The 18,315-nt window shown below is 42.2% G+C and overlaps 4 protein-coding genes across 4 annotated transcripts; 1 reads left to right on the top strand and 3 right to left on the bottom strand.

Annotated features, from left to right (window-relative positions):
• Window positions 1-1,069: 1,069 nt before the first annotated feature.
• On the top strand, window positions 1,070-2,371 carry EAE98_000390 (uncharacterized protein; the record flags this gene model as incomplete). The annotated part of the gene is made up of 4 exons (XM_038948008.1): window positions 1,070-1,366; window positions 1,420-1,543; window positions 1,596-2,116; window positions 2,264-2,371. 4 exons carry the CDS (start codon window positions 1,070-1,072, stop codon window positions 2,369-2,371), a joined length of 1,050 nt encoding a protein of 349 aa, XP_038815685.1.
• Window positions 2,372-3,179: 808 nt separating this feature from the next.
• EAE98_000389 (uncharacterized protein) lies at window positions 3,180-3,856 on the bottom strand (the record flags this gene model as incomplete). Its single annotated transcript, XM_038948007.1, has 2 exons — window positions 3,180-3,570; window positions 3,678-3,856. 2 exons carry the CDS (start codon window positions 3,854-3,856, stop codon window positions 3,180-3,182), a joined length of 570 nt encoding a protein of 189 aa, XP_038815684.1.
• Window positions 3,857-5,062: 1,206 nt separating this feature from the next.
• Window positions 5,063-6,109, bottom strand: EAE98_000388 (uncharacterized protein; the record flags this gene model as incomplete). Its single annotated transcript, XM_038948006.1, has 1 exon — window positions 5,063-6,109. One exon carries the CDS (start codon window positions 6,107-6,109, stop codon window positions 5,063-5,065), a length of 1,047 nt encoding a protein of 348 aa, XP_038815683.1.
• A 9,694-nt stretch (window positions 6,110-15,803) lies between these two features.
• On the bottom strand, window positions 15,804-17,771 carry EAE98_000387 (uncharacterized protein; the record flags this gene model as incomplete). Its single annotated transcript, XM_038948005.1, has 5 exons — window positions 17,391-17,771; window positions 16,979-17,279; window positions 16,841-16,908; window positions 16,678-16,784; window positions 15,804-16,516 (listed from the first exon to the last, which is right to left on the bottom strand). The coding sequence occupies exons 1-5, from the start codon at window positions 17,576-17,578 to the stop codon at window positions 15,804-15,806; spliced, it is 1,377 nt and encodes a 458-aa protein (XP_038815682.1). The 5' UTR covers window positions 17,579-17,771.
• Between the last annotated feature and the right edge of the window lie 544 nt (window positions 17,772-18,315).

The raw sequence follows: 18,315 nt of genomic DNA, 5'->3' as shown, positions 1-18,315 counted from the left end.
TCCATGCCCGCAATACCGTCCACCATCCGTGCTGGGAGCGTAATATTCACCATGTGCTCTCGTCTCATTTTATTTGGTATACACAGGAAGTCTGATGTATATTTAGGACATTGGATGTTGACACTCTTTTGCTTAAGTATTTCGATGTTTATGATATTCCCCTGAGTTTCGAAAATCTTTTTCATGGGTGCACCTGCCTTTATCACAACGAAGATCTCCCAAGTTCTGGAATCTATCATACCTTCCTCATGAATGAAACAATACAAGGGTATCGTACAAAACTTTGCTACATGGAAAATCTATCAGCTTCTGGTATGGCCTGGGCGATCATTCCCTCTCCTTGTTTATTCACTCCATATAAACCTGCAAATGGAAGGATCACATTCACATGAAAAGTCTTCTAACTCAATTGATTCACACATCTTCCCAGTTATTCAGTATCACATCAAGTGGGTTTACACCCATAATCTTAACAATTCGACGCTTTGGATTGGTCGCCTTACCCGGTTAAACATGTAAATGGAGCCTGGAAAACACCTTGATGGCTATTTAAGAGTACAAGCAAAAATTCCATGGATCGATCTTCTGCACATCAATTTTTAAGAGTTCAATTTATTTTCTATCTTCCTTCAATTTCAAGACTCAAAACCACAGACTTTGCAAAGACATTTCCCAAGACAGGATAAACTACGCAAAAAAATCTGGTAATGTAATCTTGCAATACTTCATAATCACCACTTTCGATCCAGATTGTTTCCCACATATAGTATCATAAGGATAACGCTTCAATATCTTCGTCCGCTTGTATATGAATATCCCATCCATGGCTCTATATTCGACTGTTTCATATCACATACAATTTTATCAGACAACGAATAATATTGGAGTTGATATTTACCCCGGGCCTCCAGGAGGTCTCCCTATCAACTCTAAATTTCTAATACCCCTCCTTTCATACTTGGCACCGTAATAACTGTTTAAATTATCACATTCTAATCTCGCAATTATCTTGCAGCTCCGAATATTACGCACATTTGATATTTTCCAAGAAAGCCTGGAATATTCGATCATGGACAAATTTTCCATCTGTTCCCTACTATCCTCCATCCGCTCAATCTACCGGAAAAACAAAACACCCTCGTCCTCAAAATGCAGCAGTACCTCCTTCAGTCCCGTTGTTGAAACAAAAGAAGTCATCAAAGATGCCCCAAATCCACAAGCCGAAGTCTACATCCAGAAAATCCTCTCTCTTTATACGCAACTATCCCAACTCGCCGATCTTAGTCCTTCTCCTGTAACCAATGTTTTGTTTTCAGAACTTGTGGGAACATGTATCACTGTTGTTCCTGACTTAATTTCGAAATTGGTCAGTTTCGTAACTAAAGCTCGAATAGCAACTTTCGACTAATAGATATGTAGGTGCTCAGCGACCCACGAATTTCCAGCATCTTGCCTTCGCTTCGCGACATCTGTTCAACCGCTGAAGCATGCATGGAATCCCACTGGGCAAAAGCAATCTCTAGCAGTGAAACTCATAAGGATGGCAAGTCTCATACATCTCCTAATCCAATTCTCTTACAACTAACTGCACCCAGCCCATTGCATCCTCTCCACCTTCCCCTACGACAAAAACTACGAACATCTAACACGTTTTGAACTCGCCACTATTTCATCAACCGGTTTCACTCTCTCCCCATCCACCAACATCGCTTTTATCGGCTCGGGTCCAATGCCCCTCACTAGTCTCTGCATCTTATCTGCACTCTCCTCAAACCACATGACATACAACATCACACCCCCTTCATCTATTTCCCCAACCCCACAATATCCAACCTCTATCACCAATATCGACAGTAACCCTCTCGCCAATACCCAAGCTCAAGCCCTATGCAAATCACTCGGTGGACTTCCATCCACCGGAATGAAATTCATTACGTCATTAGCTGGATCTAATGATCTCGATCTCTCGAGTTATGAGATCGTATGGTTAGCGGCTTTAGTGGGAGGCACCCAGGAGGATAAAGAGAACATTTTGCAAAATGTGGTGGGGAAGATGAGGAAGGGGAGTTTGTTGGTTATGAGAGGGGCGTGGGGGTTGAGGAGTGTGCTTTATTGTGTATGTTTTTATTTCCATCTTCTGTTTTCCTTGCTTGATGTTTTGGGTTTTTTTCTTTGATGTCATGGGTTATGGGATGTGAGAAATAAGGTCTCAATCCATCTGAAGAAAAGATGAAAAGACCAAATAGCTAACCACAAAAAATAGGATTTCGACGTCACAACCCCAGCAGTAACTCAACATCTCGATATCTGCGTCCGCATGGACCCATTCGGCGATGTGGTAAACTCTGTCATTGTAGGGAGAGTGAGATAATTCTGCCCCTCATCCTTAGCTTGATCATGGGATATGAGTTTTACGATTTATCTATATTGTTAACGAATGGCTGAGTTGTAGTCGTGATTGAACTGAGCGGGATGGAAGTGGACTGAGAGGATGAAGATACCAGAATGGTGGAATTGCACAATATCGTTATAGATGGATGGGTATAGTGATTGGGCAGGTGTAGATGGAAGATCGGATTACTTTTGGTTGAATATTTCTATTTAGTCCCTTTTTGAGGGGTTTTTGGGAGGGGGAAGAAAAGAGGAGAGGAGAGAGGATGGAGAGGGAAAGGTCTTCCTTCCATTTCGAGCTGGGATGGATGGATGGATGGATGGATGAATGACCTTGGTTTTCGAAACAAACAAACTAAACTCCAATCATGGATGATAGATAGGTAGATAGATAGATCTACAGAATTTCGATAACCACATGGATTCGATTCGATTCGATTCGATGTAATGATTCATATACAATTCCTACTTCACAGCTTGACGCTTAGAGCTTGTTAAAGTTTGATACTCAGCATGGAAGAAATAATAAGAATAAGAATCAGAATGAGTGTATAGACAGCTGCAAGTACCTAGACTACTTAAATCCATCCATCCATCCTTCCTTCCATCCACTCATAAAAAACATCCAAATGAAATGAGTACTCAATCCTTCATTTATTTGTTTATTTGTTTACTATTCAAGACTACCTAGGTATAATAATATATCGTATATGATATAAGAAAACTTCATTCGTAGCTAGGTAGGTATCTCTTTTGTGTATATATCATTTCCTTTCCTTCCTTCCATTTCATTTCATTTCATATACTCTCTTATTCATATCCACATCCATATCCACATCCATTCGCGATAAAGAGGTCTGGTGAGATTTTACTCTTGCTTCTGCTTCTGCTCCTCCTTCTGCTCCTCCTTCTGCTCCTCCTTCTGCTCCTCCTTCTGCTTCTGCTTCTGCTTCTACTTCTGCTTCTGCTTCTGCTTCTGCTTCTGCTTCTGCTTCTGCTTCTGCTTCTGCTTCTGCTTCTGCTTCTGCTTCTGCTTCTGCTTCTGCTTCTGCTTCTGCTTCTGCTTCTGCTTCTGCTTCTGCTTCTGCTTCTGCTTCTGCTTCTGCTTCTGCTTCTGCTTCTGCTTCTGCTTCTGCTTCTCCTTCTGCTCCTCCTTCTGCTCCTCCTTCAATCTCAGATCTTAGATCTTAGATCTGAATTATATCCCAGATCCAGCGACAAATCCAGCGACAGATCCAGCGACAGATGCGCAAGAGTAAGCTCTCTCTCTACCTCTCACCCTTCACCCTTCTACTCTTAATCCCATTCTATTCCATTCCATCCCATTCCAATCCAACTTCGAATCCACTGTAATCCAACTTCGAATCCGCAACAATTCTCCTCCCTCCTCTTTCCTCCTTCCTCCTTCCTCCGTCCTCCCTAGACCACTCCTTATACTATCTCCCCCCATCATTTCCCCACCCATGCACCAATCCATCTCTCCACGCCCCAAACCTCACATCTCACTCGCATCTCGCATCTCGCATCTGACATCTCACTCACATCCCACCAAATCCATAAATTCCTCTCCACCTCCTCTTTGCTTTCCGCAACTCACAAACTACCTACAACATCTCCACTCTCACTCTCACTCCCACTCCCACACCCACTCCCACTCCCACTCAAACCCAAGAACCTTAAAAACATAAAAAGAAACCCCCTCACCATCACCATCACCATCACCATCACAAAAAATGTTATCTCACTACCTCATCAACACCCCAAACTATCAAAGAATTTCATACAATACAACACAACACAACACAACACAAAACAACACGTAATGAATGAATGAGCGAAATGCAAATACATAGCAGAGCCTAACATAGCTGAGCCATCAATCAAATTCAAATTCAATATAAACATACTAGAAAGAACAAGAGAAGATACCTTCACACAGCTCCCCTCCCCACATATCATTTCAACATACACATCAACACCAACACCACACCATAAGTAACATATCAAAAAGCGCCTATAGTCAGACATTACAAGAAAATATAACATGGGTAGAAATTGGTAAAAAAAACAAGTAACATTTCGCTGGTTTTTGGGTCTCTTGCAAGGTTGAAGTTTAAAAGGGAAGCTCCACTGTACTGTACGTTCATAAAATTGGGAATCAAAAATGAAAAATGTAAAAGAGAAGCGAATGTCCCGTGTAGCCACACTTTCTCAAGAGAAACCGTCCATATGCAGTCCTTCCCCCAATTCCCTCATATTTTTATCTGAATTCTTCCCCTCATCTCAATTGTGTCATACTTTCGTCTGATATCCATCCTACCACACCCTCATATGATATTCCTTCCCTCCCAAATGAATCCCTTCCATTCCTCCCATCCCACCAAATGTAAAAGCCACCCGAGAGATCCGAACTGAAAATCTGTGAGAAAACTCCTGCCAGCCGGCACATCCCCACATTGCGACATGAAAAACCTGTTCATATCCAAAAAAAAGAAATGAAATGACCCATGCGTGAAAAAAAAACCAGACCCTTAAAATCGCTAAAATGAAGTAATGAAGTGTTACGAACACAATAGCAGGTCAAGAAACAATCGCTGTCGTGATATCATAAATAAACAATTGGAGCTGTGGATGAAATGATGAATGTTCTGAAAGATATTAAACATCATGTTCATCCATCATCTTCTGCATCATCCTCATCTTCATCATCTTCCTCAGCACTGCTTCTAGCTGCAGCGACCAATTTAGGTTTCTTACTAGGAGTGAGATTGTCGGAGTCGGCCTTTCGCTTAGTTCCCGAACTGGCACTCACACTAGAAACACTCTTGGCCGGGGTTTCTAATGGTTTGTCATTTTCATCTCCACCATCGCCCTTTGTTCTCTCAATTTCTGCAACTTCATCTGCAGTTAAGAATCGACCACCAGGACCTCTGGGTCTTCTCATTGCATGATTATGTCTGCTCTCGTGTAAATATGGCTTCCTGCCCTTTGAAGTCAATCGGAGGGCCTCCTCTAATCTTTGTCTCGCAACACGTCTCTTCAAAATACGATGAAATTGTTTTGCATTGACATATAAAGGCGACTCTTCAACTGCTCCCGATACAAGTTCGGGAGATTGAGGGTGTGGTGGAGGTGGTGCCGGCATAGGAGGTCCTGAAATTGATGACCGAGGCCCATGGTTCATGAGAGGTTGCGCATTAGGTACAGCAGGACTGCCCACTTGTTGTACACTCATGCGTCTATTTTGAGCAACTTGGTTGTTAATGGCAGCCTGTGTTGGTGACCGCGGTACTCTTTCCTTCTTCACATTTATACCGGCACCAATTCTTGGCGATGTTTGCGGCAAGCTGGGGTCCGGCATACTATAAGGGTAGTTACCACCAACTGCTGCATTGGTTGCTGCCATCGCTGCTGCCTGGGTATTCATCGGATTGTTTCCATATTGCAAGTTCATCTGCGGTACGTATGCTGGTTGATATCCCAGAGTGTGTTGCTGCATGTGTCCCGCATTGGGACCTCCTTGCTGCGATTGCGAAGAAAGAATTGGGGATTGTTGAACGGCATGTTGCGAATGGACTGGTTGTTGTTGAGATGGTGAAGTAATTGGAGCTCCGGAATTTGGGTGCTGTCCAGAATTTGCATATCCACCTTGAATATGCGCCTGCGTATGATTATGCTGGCCTTGCGGCGGTTGCGAATAATGCGCGTACTCCATCATTTGTACAGTTTTGATCCCGTAAGAGAGTTTTGTAAAGAAGTGGAGATCTCAATTGTCTAAGTCGCGGTTGCGTGAAGCTTGGGGCGCGTTGAGGCAATAAGGTATAGTTCTTGATAGGTGTAGAAAGCGACGAAAGAAGTGCTATCGAGTTCACCGAGTACGTTATGAATTGGAGTTGAGTATTATGATGAAAATCCGAAAATTCGATGACTCGGATTAACGCGTTGGCAATGCTGTCGCAAAGGTTCCAGGTGGCCGTCACTGAGCTAGTGCCTAAGCCTGGTCGTCAACCGTCGACTTGGTATGCGTGGATGTGCTGGCAAGCAATATGGTAGGTGTACACCGCAATTGACCGCAGCACAGCATATGCAAGCTGATGTAAACGAAAGGCGCTCGAGTGAGGCGTGCGGCGTATTAGGCTCGAAAGTTGGTCACCCCACGTGAGAATATCGGGTTGAAGTTATTCAAGATAAACGTTGAACAACCTTTTGTGGTATCTAGCTATTTCGCGAGCCACTCGTAGAGGAATGAAGCTTTCTCCAGTAAATATTGACTTTTTGCAATGTATGACTATCCAACCAAACAAATTAGTTATGATGAATGGTCAAGATTGAATCAAGCTTCGGAATGAGAGGGAATGATTGGAATATTGGAGAGGGGAAGGGTTTGGGACCCGATGTAATGATTTTTTTTTTTGCCTTTGACCAGTGATGCGCTGGCAATGCATGTGGAGGTCATGCAAAAGCTACGCTTACCTTGTGTATGAGCTTTCTTTAGCTTTACCGGCAATAATGGAATAATAATTGGGAATATTATTCTAATTTAGGTGACGTGACGTACTTGGAATTTGAAAATTCAAATCAAGTAACAAACTGGTGGTTTGTGTTGCGCGTTGGACCCTTGATGTACCTAATAAGTGTATGTGTAAGTAAGTAAGTTGTACGTATTATGTATCAATAAATGCAAAGAGCTTTTCTTCCTTGCAAGTTGCGATAAAGGAGCTTTGACGTGGAGTAGAGCAGTGCGGCTGTAATGTGTTTGAGGGGTACTGTACCTTATGATATTGATTCAATGATTGGTAAGGTTAATAAGTTTTGATGGGAAGGGGGGCTGGGATGAGCTTAAACTGGGTTGGATAGTCGAGTGCTCGGTAGGTAGCTTCAACTTTGGCTCGGAAGTGAATGAACTGTATTGTTGCGTTACAGTTCGGGTCGGTTCGGTTCAAGAAACCAAGCAAGTACCGTAGTGAAGTGAGTTAATACGTGGATTTGAAATAATTGATGAATCCTGGTATAGATCGATCTAAAGTGTGTGTGTGTATGTGTGTTGTGTTGTGTGACTCTTCAAGTTGACTGGCTAAAAGAAGGAGACAAAACGAATGTTAGTTAGTTATCCTAGAAGGTTCGTATATGTATATAGTATAAGTAGTTTCCCACTTTGCTTTGCTTTTAGTTTCCTTTGCTTTGCTTCGAATGATCAGGTACTCATCAAGCTTTAGCTTCTATTGTGTACCCATAGCTTTGATGCTAGTGTGACACGCAGCCGCGACAATGAGTACAAATCAAGAGCAAAAGCCGAGGGTAAACAACTTTTGGGCGGTGGATATGAAATTTGAAGTATCAAATTGTTTGACTAGGGACGAAACTCACCTTCCAATACGCGACTTGGAATCAATTCAGATCACTTCAATGGCAAGCTCAGTTTAATCCTTCCCGCAGGTAGAATTAATCACGGGATCGGTGCTATGGCCAATTGTTTTGGCGTTGAGGTCTTTGGAGTTGTTGATAGGGCTCTGGCGATGATATTGCTGGTGGAGGAAGACGATGAATGATTGGCAGTGTTCTGCTTTGGCTTGTCACCACCCCTCTTTTTCAAAAAAATCCCACGATGTTTGATACAAGGTATCTGACACGTTATTGGCGTCTCTCTTCTTTGCTTGCTTTCCCTTGGGGAATTGAGCGCGTCTAGTATGGGTAAGGTAAACACAGAAGCCTAGGCCAATACAAATTAGATACCTAGGTAGAAATTGATATTCCAATTCCAATTCGACTTTCAATACCAATACCAATTCACGTCAATAAAGCGAGTGAATGATAACGGGAGAGGAAAAAAGCACGAGCGTAATTGGACTGGACTGGATGGGATTGGATTGGATTGGATTGACTGTGCTTCTTTCGTTAATCAACCTTTATGTTGTGTCGATTGTTAAGGTTATTTTTGTGTACAGTTGCGATGCGATGCGACCATCTGTATGGATGGAAAAACAAATTGTGCAAGAGGAGAATTGAGGTAAAATGATTCGTTATCGTGAAAAAGGGACTCGATAAATACTGGAATGGCTCTGATTGGTATCTCGAGTAGATATGAGTCTTGGGGTAACAACGATGAAAATGAAAATGGGTCGTTTTGGTTTGTGGTTTTGCGTTGAAATTGTTTGATTCGTTGTTGATGTTAAAGGAAGGGGGAGATGAAAGGTTTTGATTGGGGATCTCGAGATATGAGTAACTTAGTGGATTGGGCTAGGAAATGGCGCTAAATTGAATGGGGGATAGTGTGACTTTTGTGTTTTCTGGTATTTTCTTTTTTGTCAAGTTTTACTTTTATTTATTTATTTTATTTTATTTTATTTAACTGGACTGGACTGGATTGGATTATTTTTCCCCGGTAATATTTTCCACACCAACATCAAGGCTGCAAGGTCTAAGGTCTAAGGTCTGAGATCCCAAGGTCTGTTGTTATCATATAGCGAAGGTGGGTGAAGACAGCTATTTGTTATATTTTCTTTTCTTTTCTTTTCTTCTCTCTTCTCTCGTCTCTCTTCTCTTCTTCTCTTTTCTTTTGCCCGTGACTTTGGATTTCTTCAACTAGGCCGATAACCTGCAGGCCCTTGGCGATCAAGAATCAAGAATCAACATTCAACATTCAACATTCAACATTCACCCGGTACCTACAAAGTCCACGGGTGTACACTGCACTGCACACACCGATGTGGAGAATGAATTCAAATGATTCAATCATTTCGGGGTCACTTGGAGTGATGGCCTCATAGCTTCAAGTAATCTAGCTGGTAATTCTCTCATTGGCTTATGTTATTAATAAGGTAAAAATGGATAATAAATGGATAATAAATGGGTAAAGGGTAAAGGGTAAAGGGTAAAAGGTAAAGGCAAAGAGCAAAGAGCAAAGGGACGAGCCGTTGGTTTCCCAGTTTCCATTGGTGCATAGGAAAGAGGAATCCAAAGCAATAAATTGGTTGGTGGTTGGGAGTGGTTGGTTCTCTTTTGGGTTAGATTGGGTAGAGCAATCTGTTAGTACTAATTAATATTACGACGGTAGTACGGTACAATTTACAAAGTCCTCACGGAAGAAAAAAACTCATGACGGTTGATATTGGAGAGGAAAGAGAAGAAAAAAGTTCGAATTAGTGGGGGTGAGAATCGTGAGATAGACTCAGTGGAGGTCCGGAGAGAGGGGAAAAACGGGAATAAATGATCTTCATTCTTGACTCGTGATCTTCTCATCATCCTCATCATTCTCACCATCTTTCGAGCTGACCTGTGTGTATCTGTATGTGCCATGTATCTGTATGTACCTGTATGTTCTACTGCGGCTGTAAACGTCCGTCTCTCTCTCTAGGTGCTTTACTCCAAACTTTATTTGCGTCTAATGGAAAATGCTTTCGACATCAACAAAAGAGATGGCTGGTCAACCGTCCACTAATCCTCATCCTCATCTCCTGCCCAACTACCATAGGACCATGGCATGACGATGGTAATCATCACATCGCTTCATCCAAAATATCAGGTACGTTGGGCCAGGCACCGCGCATTCATTCGACCTTCAATGCCATCTCGCGTGGAACATTACCAATAATCTCACTCTCTTCCCAATTTTACTTTCCAGTTTCCGTGCAATCAAAGAAAACCTTCCTCGATTCCCTGTTTGTGCCATCAACCGTATGATGACGAATCAGGATCAAGAAAAGTCGGTGTAGGTGGAGTATGTACGGTACGTATTACGAGAGAAGGGGTGTGGTATGTGTGAGTATGTGTGAGTATGTGTGAGTATGTGTGAGTATGTGTGAGTATGTGGGTCTGTATCTGTCACGGACGCCTTGCAACATTGAAGCATGAAAGCCAGGAAAAAAAGCAAAAGGGTCGGATTCTTCTGCAATCCTCGGTCGGTGTGGACATTCGGTGGTTCGGAATGTAGATAACCGTGAGCCTTGAAGATCGAAACGGGTGAAATCCCCGTGGGAGGGGGGGAAAGGTTGGGTATCAAGGAACGAGAAGTATGGCAAGTTTGATACAATCAACATGTACCGGGAGGGAAGTGTGATGCAGTGCTGGCATCTACGTCTTGATGTCAACAGATTCAATACTTTCACAATCACAATGCAACTCCAGTACCTGATCAACCTGTCGATGATAATGCATCCAGTATCCCGTATCCCGTATCCCGTATCCCGTATCCCGTATCCCGTATCCCGTATCCCGTATCCCGTATCCCGTATCCCGTATCCCGTATCCCGTATCCCGTGAAGAGAGGGAGGTTCCGTGGTCGTCTCTAGTTACTGCACCATGCGGGCCAGGCAAAGTTATCCATCTTCCATCTGCCATCTACCATCTACCATCTACCAAAATCATGCCATATATGCCATACATGCCATACATGATAATACTGTTCTGTGTCCATCAAAAAGTCCAGACCAATTTAAAAATATCAATCAATCAGAAAATCCAGCTTCATACGATTTTATTACTGGTGGAGAACCGCATCATTATTCCTCTTTGGGCCTTTTTCATGGCTCGAGACATTTTAATCCCTCCCAATCATTCTTCCTGGTGAATTTTTTTTTCCATCTGCACGTGTGAAGCCACTATAAGGCCGAAAGGTTGTGACGCCTTCTTCTTTCGGAAGTTGTGACCGTTCTGTTGGTCTCTTATCCTTGCTCATATGCTCTTTCCTCTTTTCATCTTTTTCTCTTGCCTCACGCAACTCCAAGCCTTGTCTGAAGTCGCCTCGCTTTCTCGCTTTCTCGCTTTCTCGCTCTCTCGCTCTCTCGCTCTCTTGCTTACCTTGCCGTTACTAAACATCCTCATCACGAGCAAACTGAAAGGCCGGCCACGGTCCCGCATCAACATCCCCCATCCCCCATCAAGTTCGCATCGACATCCATCTCCCGTTGATATACGGGGATCCTCATTTGCATTCCTTATCCTCCATCCCCATATATCATCCCATGATTCCCATCATATTAGCAAGTTCCCCGCTGTCTATGGCATACTGTGTGTGACATTGTCATGCTTCAACATTTAGCCTATGTGACATCTTACACGCATTCAGTCCTGGTTGAGATGAAGAAATGTTGAATTTTTAGTTGAAGGAAATGAAATTCATAGTCCACATAGATTAATGTTACATCGACCAGATTAACATCATCCTGGACATCATCGTCCTCTGCTTCGCTCACCCATCTCTAACCAAACATCTTCATGGTCCCGCTTATTGAAAGTTCGATAACACATCTTCTACCAATCTGGATCGCACACTACTTTACATTACGACTACAATGCTATACTACTACACTCCGCATTCTTCATTGAATGTCATTTCCGAATTCCGAGGGTTGACGATCCGATGATTTCTGTTCTTTTTACGTCCGTCTATCTGTGTGTGTACGATTTCGTAATATTATTGAATTTTTTGTGATACGGAGAATACAACGTTTCTTCGTTGTTCAGGTGAGGGATCCTCGGAGGAAAGCCCGAATGTCAATCCCACTCCTCTCGTACAGTAACGGTCCGGCCTACGGGAGTGCGCATATTTTTTTATTTCCCTTATTATTAATCTTCTAGCGCTTCCATGCAACGTCTTCCCTGCGGTCTCCACGCCTCTGCCGGTAGTCTCCCCTCATCACCGCATAATGTCGTGTCAGCGTTCAAGCGTCCAGTAGATGCAAGTTCACCACCACCACTCGTTCGCAGAATCATGTACTATCTGGAAACGTACTATTCATTTCTTACTTTCAATATCACCTAGTTTCATAAAAAGACTAGTGCAGATCAATTTCCACTGGCTTCGGTTCCGCCGAGAGCCAATCATCATTCAATATGCTCTTTTTTCCTTTCCATTCGGCGGCTAAGACAAGACATATCTGATATCGTAATACGCGCTGTGGTTAGGCCTCACAAAGCATACAGAAGCTATTGGGTTCGTCCCGGGTACCTGGCGCTTAATCCTTAATTTATCTGTGCTTTTCGTACCGTCCGAAAGTTTGATAAAGAATAGGAGTTGATGTCACATCTTCACGATTGTGAAGGAGGGCCCAGACCACTCTTTCCACATCTCTTATTCCTTAGTACGTGAATGCTGCAAACAATCTTGAGTTCTCTTGGTATTTTTGCCGATTTAACCTGGTCCCTTGATGGTCGAGACTAGTAACCCGCATCATCCTAACGTCACCCCTTTGTCGATCGAAGTTGACCTTGAGAGTAGCTTCAAGATAGTACTCCTAGTACATTATGGAGATCGATTTGACAACTGTGCGCTGACAAAGTTGTCAACATTGCTCCGATTGGAGTAGAAGTTAAATTACACGTGTTTGTGATTTCTTCAACGCCACGGACATTAAATCTAGATCACAGCAGTTGGTCCTATCAATGTTAGACAAGTCTCGAAGCGAGACAATATCTAATCGTCAAATGATATTGGGTCAACCACAATCACTCGGTACGTGTCCGAAAGTAACGTACACCAAAGGACTTTGATGATGTTCGAAAATTGTTCCAGACGTCTTCACATTTGCAAGTTCACCCGAGTGATGTGCACGAATAGATTCCTTGAATTTCTTGAATTGCATGCTGAATTTTGCCGATGGGTGTTTTATTGGATACGGAAAAGATTTGATCATTTCCGAATATCGAACTTGGCTCGGAAATTTAGTTACAATACATACACGAGGTTGTTTATCAGTCATACCAAAGTAGAAGATTAATCTCCAAGCGATGTTCTGATAGTTGCATCGACGATATGATATTGAGAAAGTTCACAGGTGGTTAGGTAATCAGTGGGAATGAAGTGTTCGCTCTCGATGGTGGATTGAACGAGGGATACTCTCATTTCATCATTCACTTCTGGTCAATTCAATTCCCTCTTCATCATTCCTCTACACGTCTTTTTTCTCTTCACTTCTCACTTATCCTGTTCGTTCTCCGGCCCCTTTTCGCCCCTTCTTTGTTTTTAACTCTCAAATATCTACTCCCTACTTCATCTCGATCTTCCCTCTGCCATGACCACGAGTATACGAGTCTTAGAAGCAGCAAAACAACTGCTCATAATCCATTTCTCACCATCCATACCCGATACATATGATTCTGCATTCCAGCGACAGAATACCAGAAGCATATCAAGACATCTTCTGACTACACCATCAACAAATCAACCAAAATAGACATACAATTAGCTTTCCCCTGAGTCCATACACACGAGCTTTGGAGAGTAGGATAGAGATGAAACGGAATGGAATGGAATGGAATGGAATGGAATGGAGCAAATAAGAAGAATATCCAGGAAACTAATGCAGATGATTAGCATAGGGATGCGTGAATAGAAGTTGGAGACGCATAATAAGTTTGTTTGTTACTTCCTTTACATGGATTTTGGAGGATTGTGATTGTGATTGTGGTTGTGGTGCTTGGATGCGTGAATAGAAGCTGGAGATGCTTACTAAGTTTGTTTGTTACTTCCTTTATATGGATTTTGGAGGATGTGGTTAACTAGTGCAAAGGTCGTTTGTGGATGAGGGGTTTGTGGTTGTGGTTGTGGTTGTGGTTGTGGTTGTGGTTGTGGTTGTGATGGTGGTGATGGTGCTTGGATGTGTTTTCTTTGTCTTTTTGTGGGAATGTGTGTGAATATGAAGATTTATTCTGTGTGTGCATGTATGTGCATGTTGCTTTTGGAAAGGGGGGAGGGGGGTTGTTAGAGTGTAGTTTAGTGGGGTGGAGTGTAGTTTAGTGTAGTGCGATTTATTGTGATATTGTGCTATTGTGCTATTGTGTACTATTTGTATGTTTTGTACATTTGTGAGAAAGATTTAATCATGATATGGATATTTGATAGATCCTTTTGGCTATTTCTGATGTTTAATATTTTTCAAGATTTCTGTGATGATTTGTTTGTTTGTTTATTTGGAGGTGAAGGAGGTGAATGAGATGGTGAGGGAGATGGAGATGGAGATAGAAATGGAGATGGAGATGGAGATGGAGATGGAGATGGAGATGGAGATGGAGATGGAGATGGAGATGGAGATGGAGATGGAGATGGAGATGGAGATGGAGATGGAGATGGAGATGGAGATGGAGATGGAGATGGAGATGGAGATGGAGAGGAAGATGAAGTGATGGATATAGGATAGAAAGGTGAAAGGTGAAGGGATAGATGAAGTCTTGAGATATAGATGGGAGTATATTGGAATGGGAATGGGAATGGGAGTGGGAATGGGAGTGGGAAGAATGGAGAGAATGAAATGAAGTGGTGATTTGGGGGTTAGATTTGGGGGTTAGATTATTTGAGGAGGAATCGATGGGTGATTGGTGGATGGGTGGGTAAGGAGGGAGGTATGTGGTGAAAGATGGATGGATGGGTAGATGGATAGATGGATGGGTAGATGGATGGATGGGTAGATGAATGAATGGGTAGATGAATGGATGAATGGGTAGATGGATGGATGGGTAGATGGATATTCGAGGTATGTATTAGGGATATTTAGATAGGTGAGGGATAGGGATCGGAATAGGAATAGGAATATACTTGTAAGTTATGAATTGTAAGTTGTAAATTGTAAGTTGTAAATTGTAAGTTGTAAGTTTTTTTTGGAGATAGGGTAATGAGGTAATGAGGGTTGGAAATGTATGGGATGTGGATTGCTTTAATAGTTGTGGATTGGAGTAGAATAGATGTAGTATGATTTATTGATGGATGAGTGGATGGGTGGATGGATGGATGGATATTGTTGGAGCTGGGATGGGATGGGATGGGATGGGATGAGATGAGATAGAAAAGATAGAATATAATTGATGGAGATTATGTAGTTTGTTTTATTTTTTGTCTTTTTCTTTCTCTCTTTTCTCTCTTTTCTCTTTCTTCCCACTTTCTAAATTCTTTCTTTCAAGAAACTAGGATAGTATAGTATAATATGGTATAGATAATCCAATAATCTAATCAATGAATAGATCTATAAGTTGAAAGCTGTTTAAAGTAAACAGTATGAATATAATTACATATATATATATATATATACATATACATATAACAAATAATAAGAAACTGAATTTCCATCTCTAATCTTGAGATTAAAAATTCTTTAAACGTTAAGAGGGTATAGGGGTCTCAATTTTCTAGATACTCGAGTTGAATTCTAGAAATCGGATCTAACTTGCTATTTATATTGATATTCAATTTTTGAAATGTAAAGATGTTTATAGATGAGTAGAGTATATAGATATCGGTATCTTATATTTTATGCATTGTTATTAGATTAGGGATTCTAGAAACAAAATTCATCTGTCTATATATAATGAAAAGTAGAAAACAGTAACCCGAAAAGCGCGGGCTTCATCCCAACCCATCTAATGCAAAAGACTCAAAGAAAAAATCAGCATGCAAAAAACGAGAAAACACATTCTCGCTAACCCTAAACCGGACTTGGAATCCCCGTTCTCCTCTGTACAACCCCATTCCCATTCTCATCCCCACTCTCCTTATCCCCCTTCTTCCCCCTCCCCTCAAAATGTATCCTCGCCTCCCTCTCCGCCCCCTCCACATCCTTCAAACAAGGCGCGAAAATCAACCCTCCCCAAAATGCCCTCTTGACCGTTCCCACCGCAACCATTACCCACAGCGCCGTGACCAAGACACTAAAAACCGTTCCTAGCACTCTAAAAAATCGCGAAGGAAGCTCTGCTCCTATCATCACTGTCGATGTTGTGAAAACTCCCAGCGGGAAGGTAAATCCCCACCATCCCATATTAAACGGAAATCTGGATCGGGAAATACTCGCCAACGCGAAGAATAACCATAGGAGACCAAAGCCCCACATGATAAGCGCGAATAGGAAACCGAGAGTATAGAAAATGGGGCCAGGACCAGGAGCTGGGATGGCGGGGAGAGTGTTGGTTTGGGGGAAGAGGGTCAAGGAAACTTTTCCTAATTGCATGAGTGCGAAACCGCCTTGGCCTAGGGGACCGAGGGGGAGAAAGACAGAAACGATTACTTCTCGAGGAGGGATTTTGTAGACGGTGAGACGTTGGAAGTAGATTACTAGGATTGTCATTGCGAGGGGGAAACCGGTTCCGAAGAGGATGTAGGAGATTAGGACGGTATAGAGGGCGTGTTGGGGGTTGGGGACTGAGAAGTGTAAGTTTTTTGCTTGTTCATTTTTTAGGTGATGGATTTGGGAGGAAATTTTGCAATCCAAATTTAGATGAAAATTAAGGAGATTGCAAAATCCAAACGGATGTATCTAAATATTGAGGAATGTGGAGTTGAGACAACAAAAAGAGACTTACGGACAGAAGCGACGATACCCCCTGAAGCAGCTGCAACGATAGGGGCAACAATTGGGAGAAGCCAAGCGGCCGTCATAGTTGAGAGTTCGACTTTATGAAGAGACATACTACGAGAGAGATTAGTCAAATGAATTAGAGAATTTGAATGAGAGGGGAAACATACATTACGAAAGGAAGATAGAAGCAAGTCGCAACAGAAACAACCGCATCTATCCACCACAAAGCCCAAGCCTACATACAAATTAGTCCTCATTCACGCCTCCCAAGTTCCTCAAAACCGTAAAAGGTAAACAAGACTCACCAAATAAACCACCCATCCTCCCCAAGCCGGTACACACACAAAGACAATCATATTTATAATCGTCGCCAGCCCCATCGGGAACGTTCCCAGGAATAGCGATTGCGCTGGATGCCGTATCATTGCACTCCATATTTGCGGATACAAAATATATCTCACCAGCGAAATACCAAGAAATGTACAAAAAAGCACGATATTGAGTACAAATATGATAATAGAGATATATTTCAGCCAGGCGCCATTGTAGGGGAGATTATGGAGCAGGATAGATACGATTCCCGTGCCCATTGTTACGGAGAACCAGCTAGAAGGGGTATGTTAGAATTTGAAAAGGAGGAAAAAGAAGGTGGCAAAGATCTTAACACTAATAAGAGTCTTCCCTCAGATACTGATGACATGGAAGAAAATAACATACGAAGGAGTGAAATTCCTAACAATCTTCCTCCATCCGGTGTTTTGCTTCGCGATCTCTATATCCACTGGATCAAAAGTCTTTGCGCCACCCGATTCATAGGAACTCGGTATCGTATTTCCATCATCAACCTTTCGATTAGCATCTTGCCTAGCAATTTGCGCACATGTTCCTGCACCAGAAGGATCCATCTCTTCAATTGAGATATCCAAAATAAAAAAGTAAAATAGAAAAGGAACTTGACAAGTTCAGAGTGAAGAGTCATACATATATCAACAAAGGAAAAAAAAATAGTCAACTCTCCCACTTTGCGAGTAAGGGCCGAGGTACCTCCTAAACTTAGACTTTATTGGCCTTTGCCTACCTATTTACTCATCACATAAATATGGAATCTGTATTATATATCACGTAGAATTCTCGACTTGTTCTTCTTGCAGGTAAAGTGAGTAATCAGATCCTGGATGTTTTTATGGAATTCTGATATATAATCAAGAGATCTAGATGGAGGCTTAAAAATGATGACTGGGCTGAAAAAGTCAATTCGGTAACGAATCGGATGTTTTCAACTTGATTGGTTACCGAGTTCGGAGTTTGATGGCAGACATGACATACATCCAGGCGAATTGAAGATGATGTGGAAGAGCCTCAATAATCTTGGTACAAATGTTATTGGGTGAGCTCTGATGAACTGAAGGTTTACTGGGATATAAGCTTCTTGTTATCATACAATACTCGGATGAAAATTGAATCGGCAACGAATAATATTTATTTGGATGGCAAAGAAATGTTCATTTCTTTACCTGTCTAATAGTATCTATCTACGGGAATGCTTGCAACGCCAACTTTCGTCAAGAAAGAAGCAATTATACCATGCTTTGCATATGTGCATGAAACAGAAAACCGAAGGTTCTACTTCAGTGACATGAGT

Source organism: Botrytis deweyae (assembly GCF_014898535.1).
Source record: "Botrytis deweyae strain B1 chromosome Unknown BDEW_001, whole genome shotgun sequence".
Lineage (NCBI taxonomy): Eukaryota > Fungi > Ascomycota > Leotiomycetes > Helotiales > Sclerotiniaceae > Botrytis > Botrytis deweyae.
Note: the sequence above shows the minus strand (reverse complement) of the source record. Positions and strands in the feature narration are given on the sequence as shown.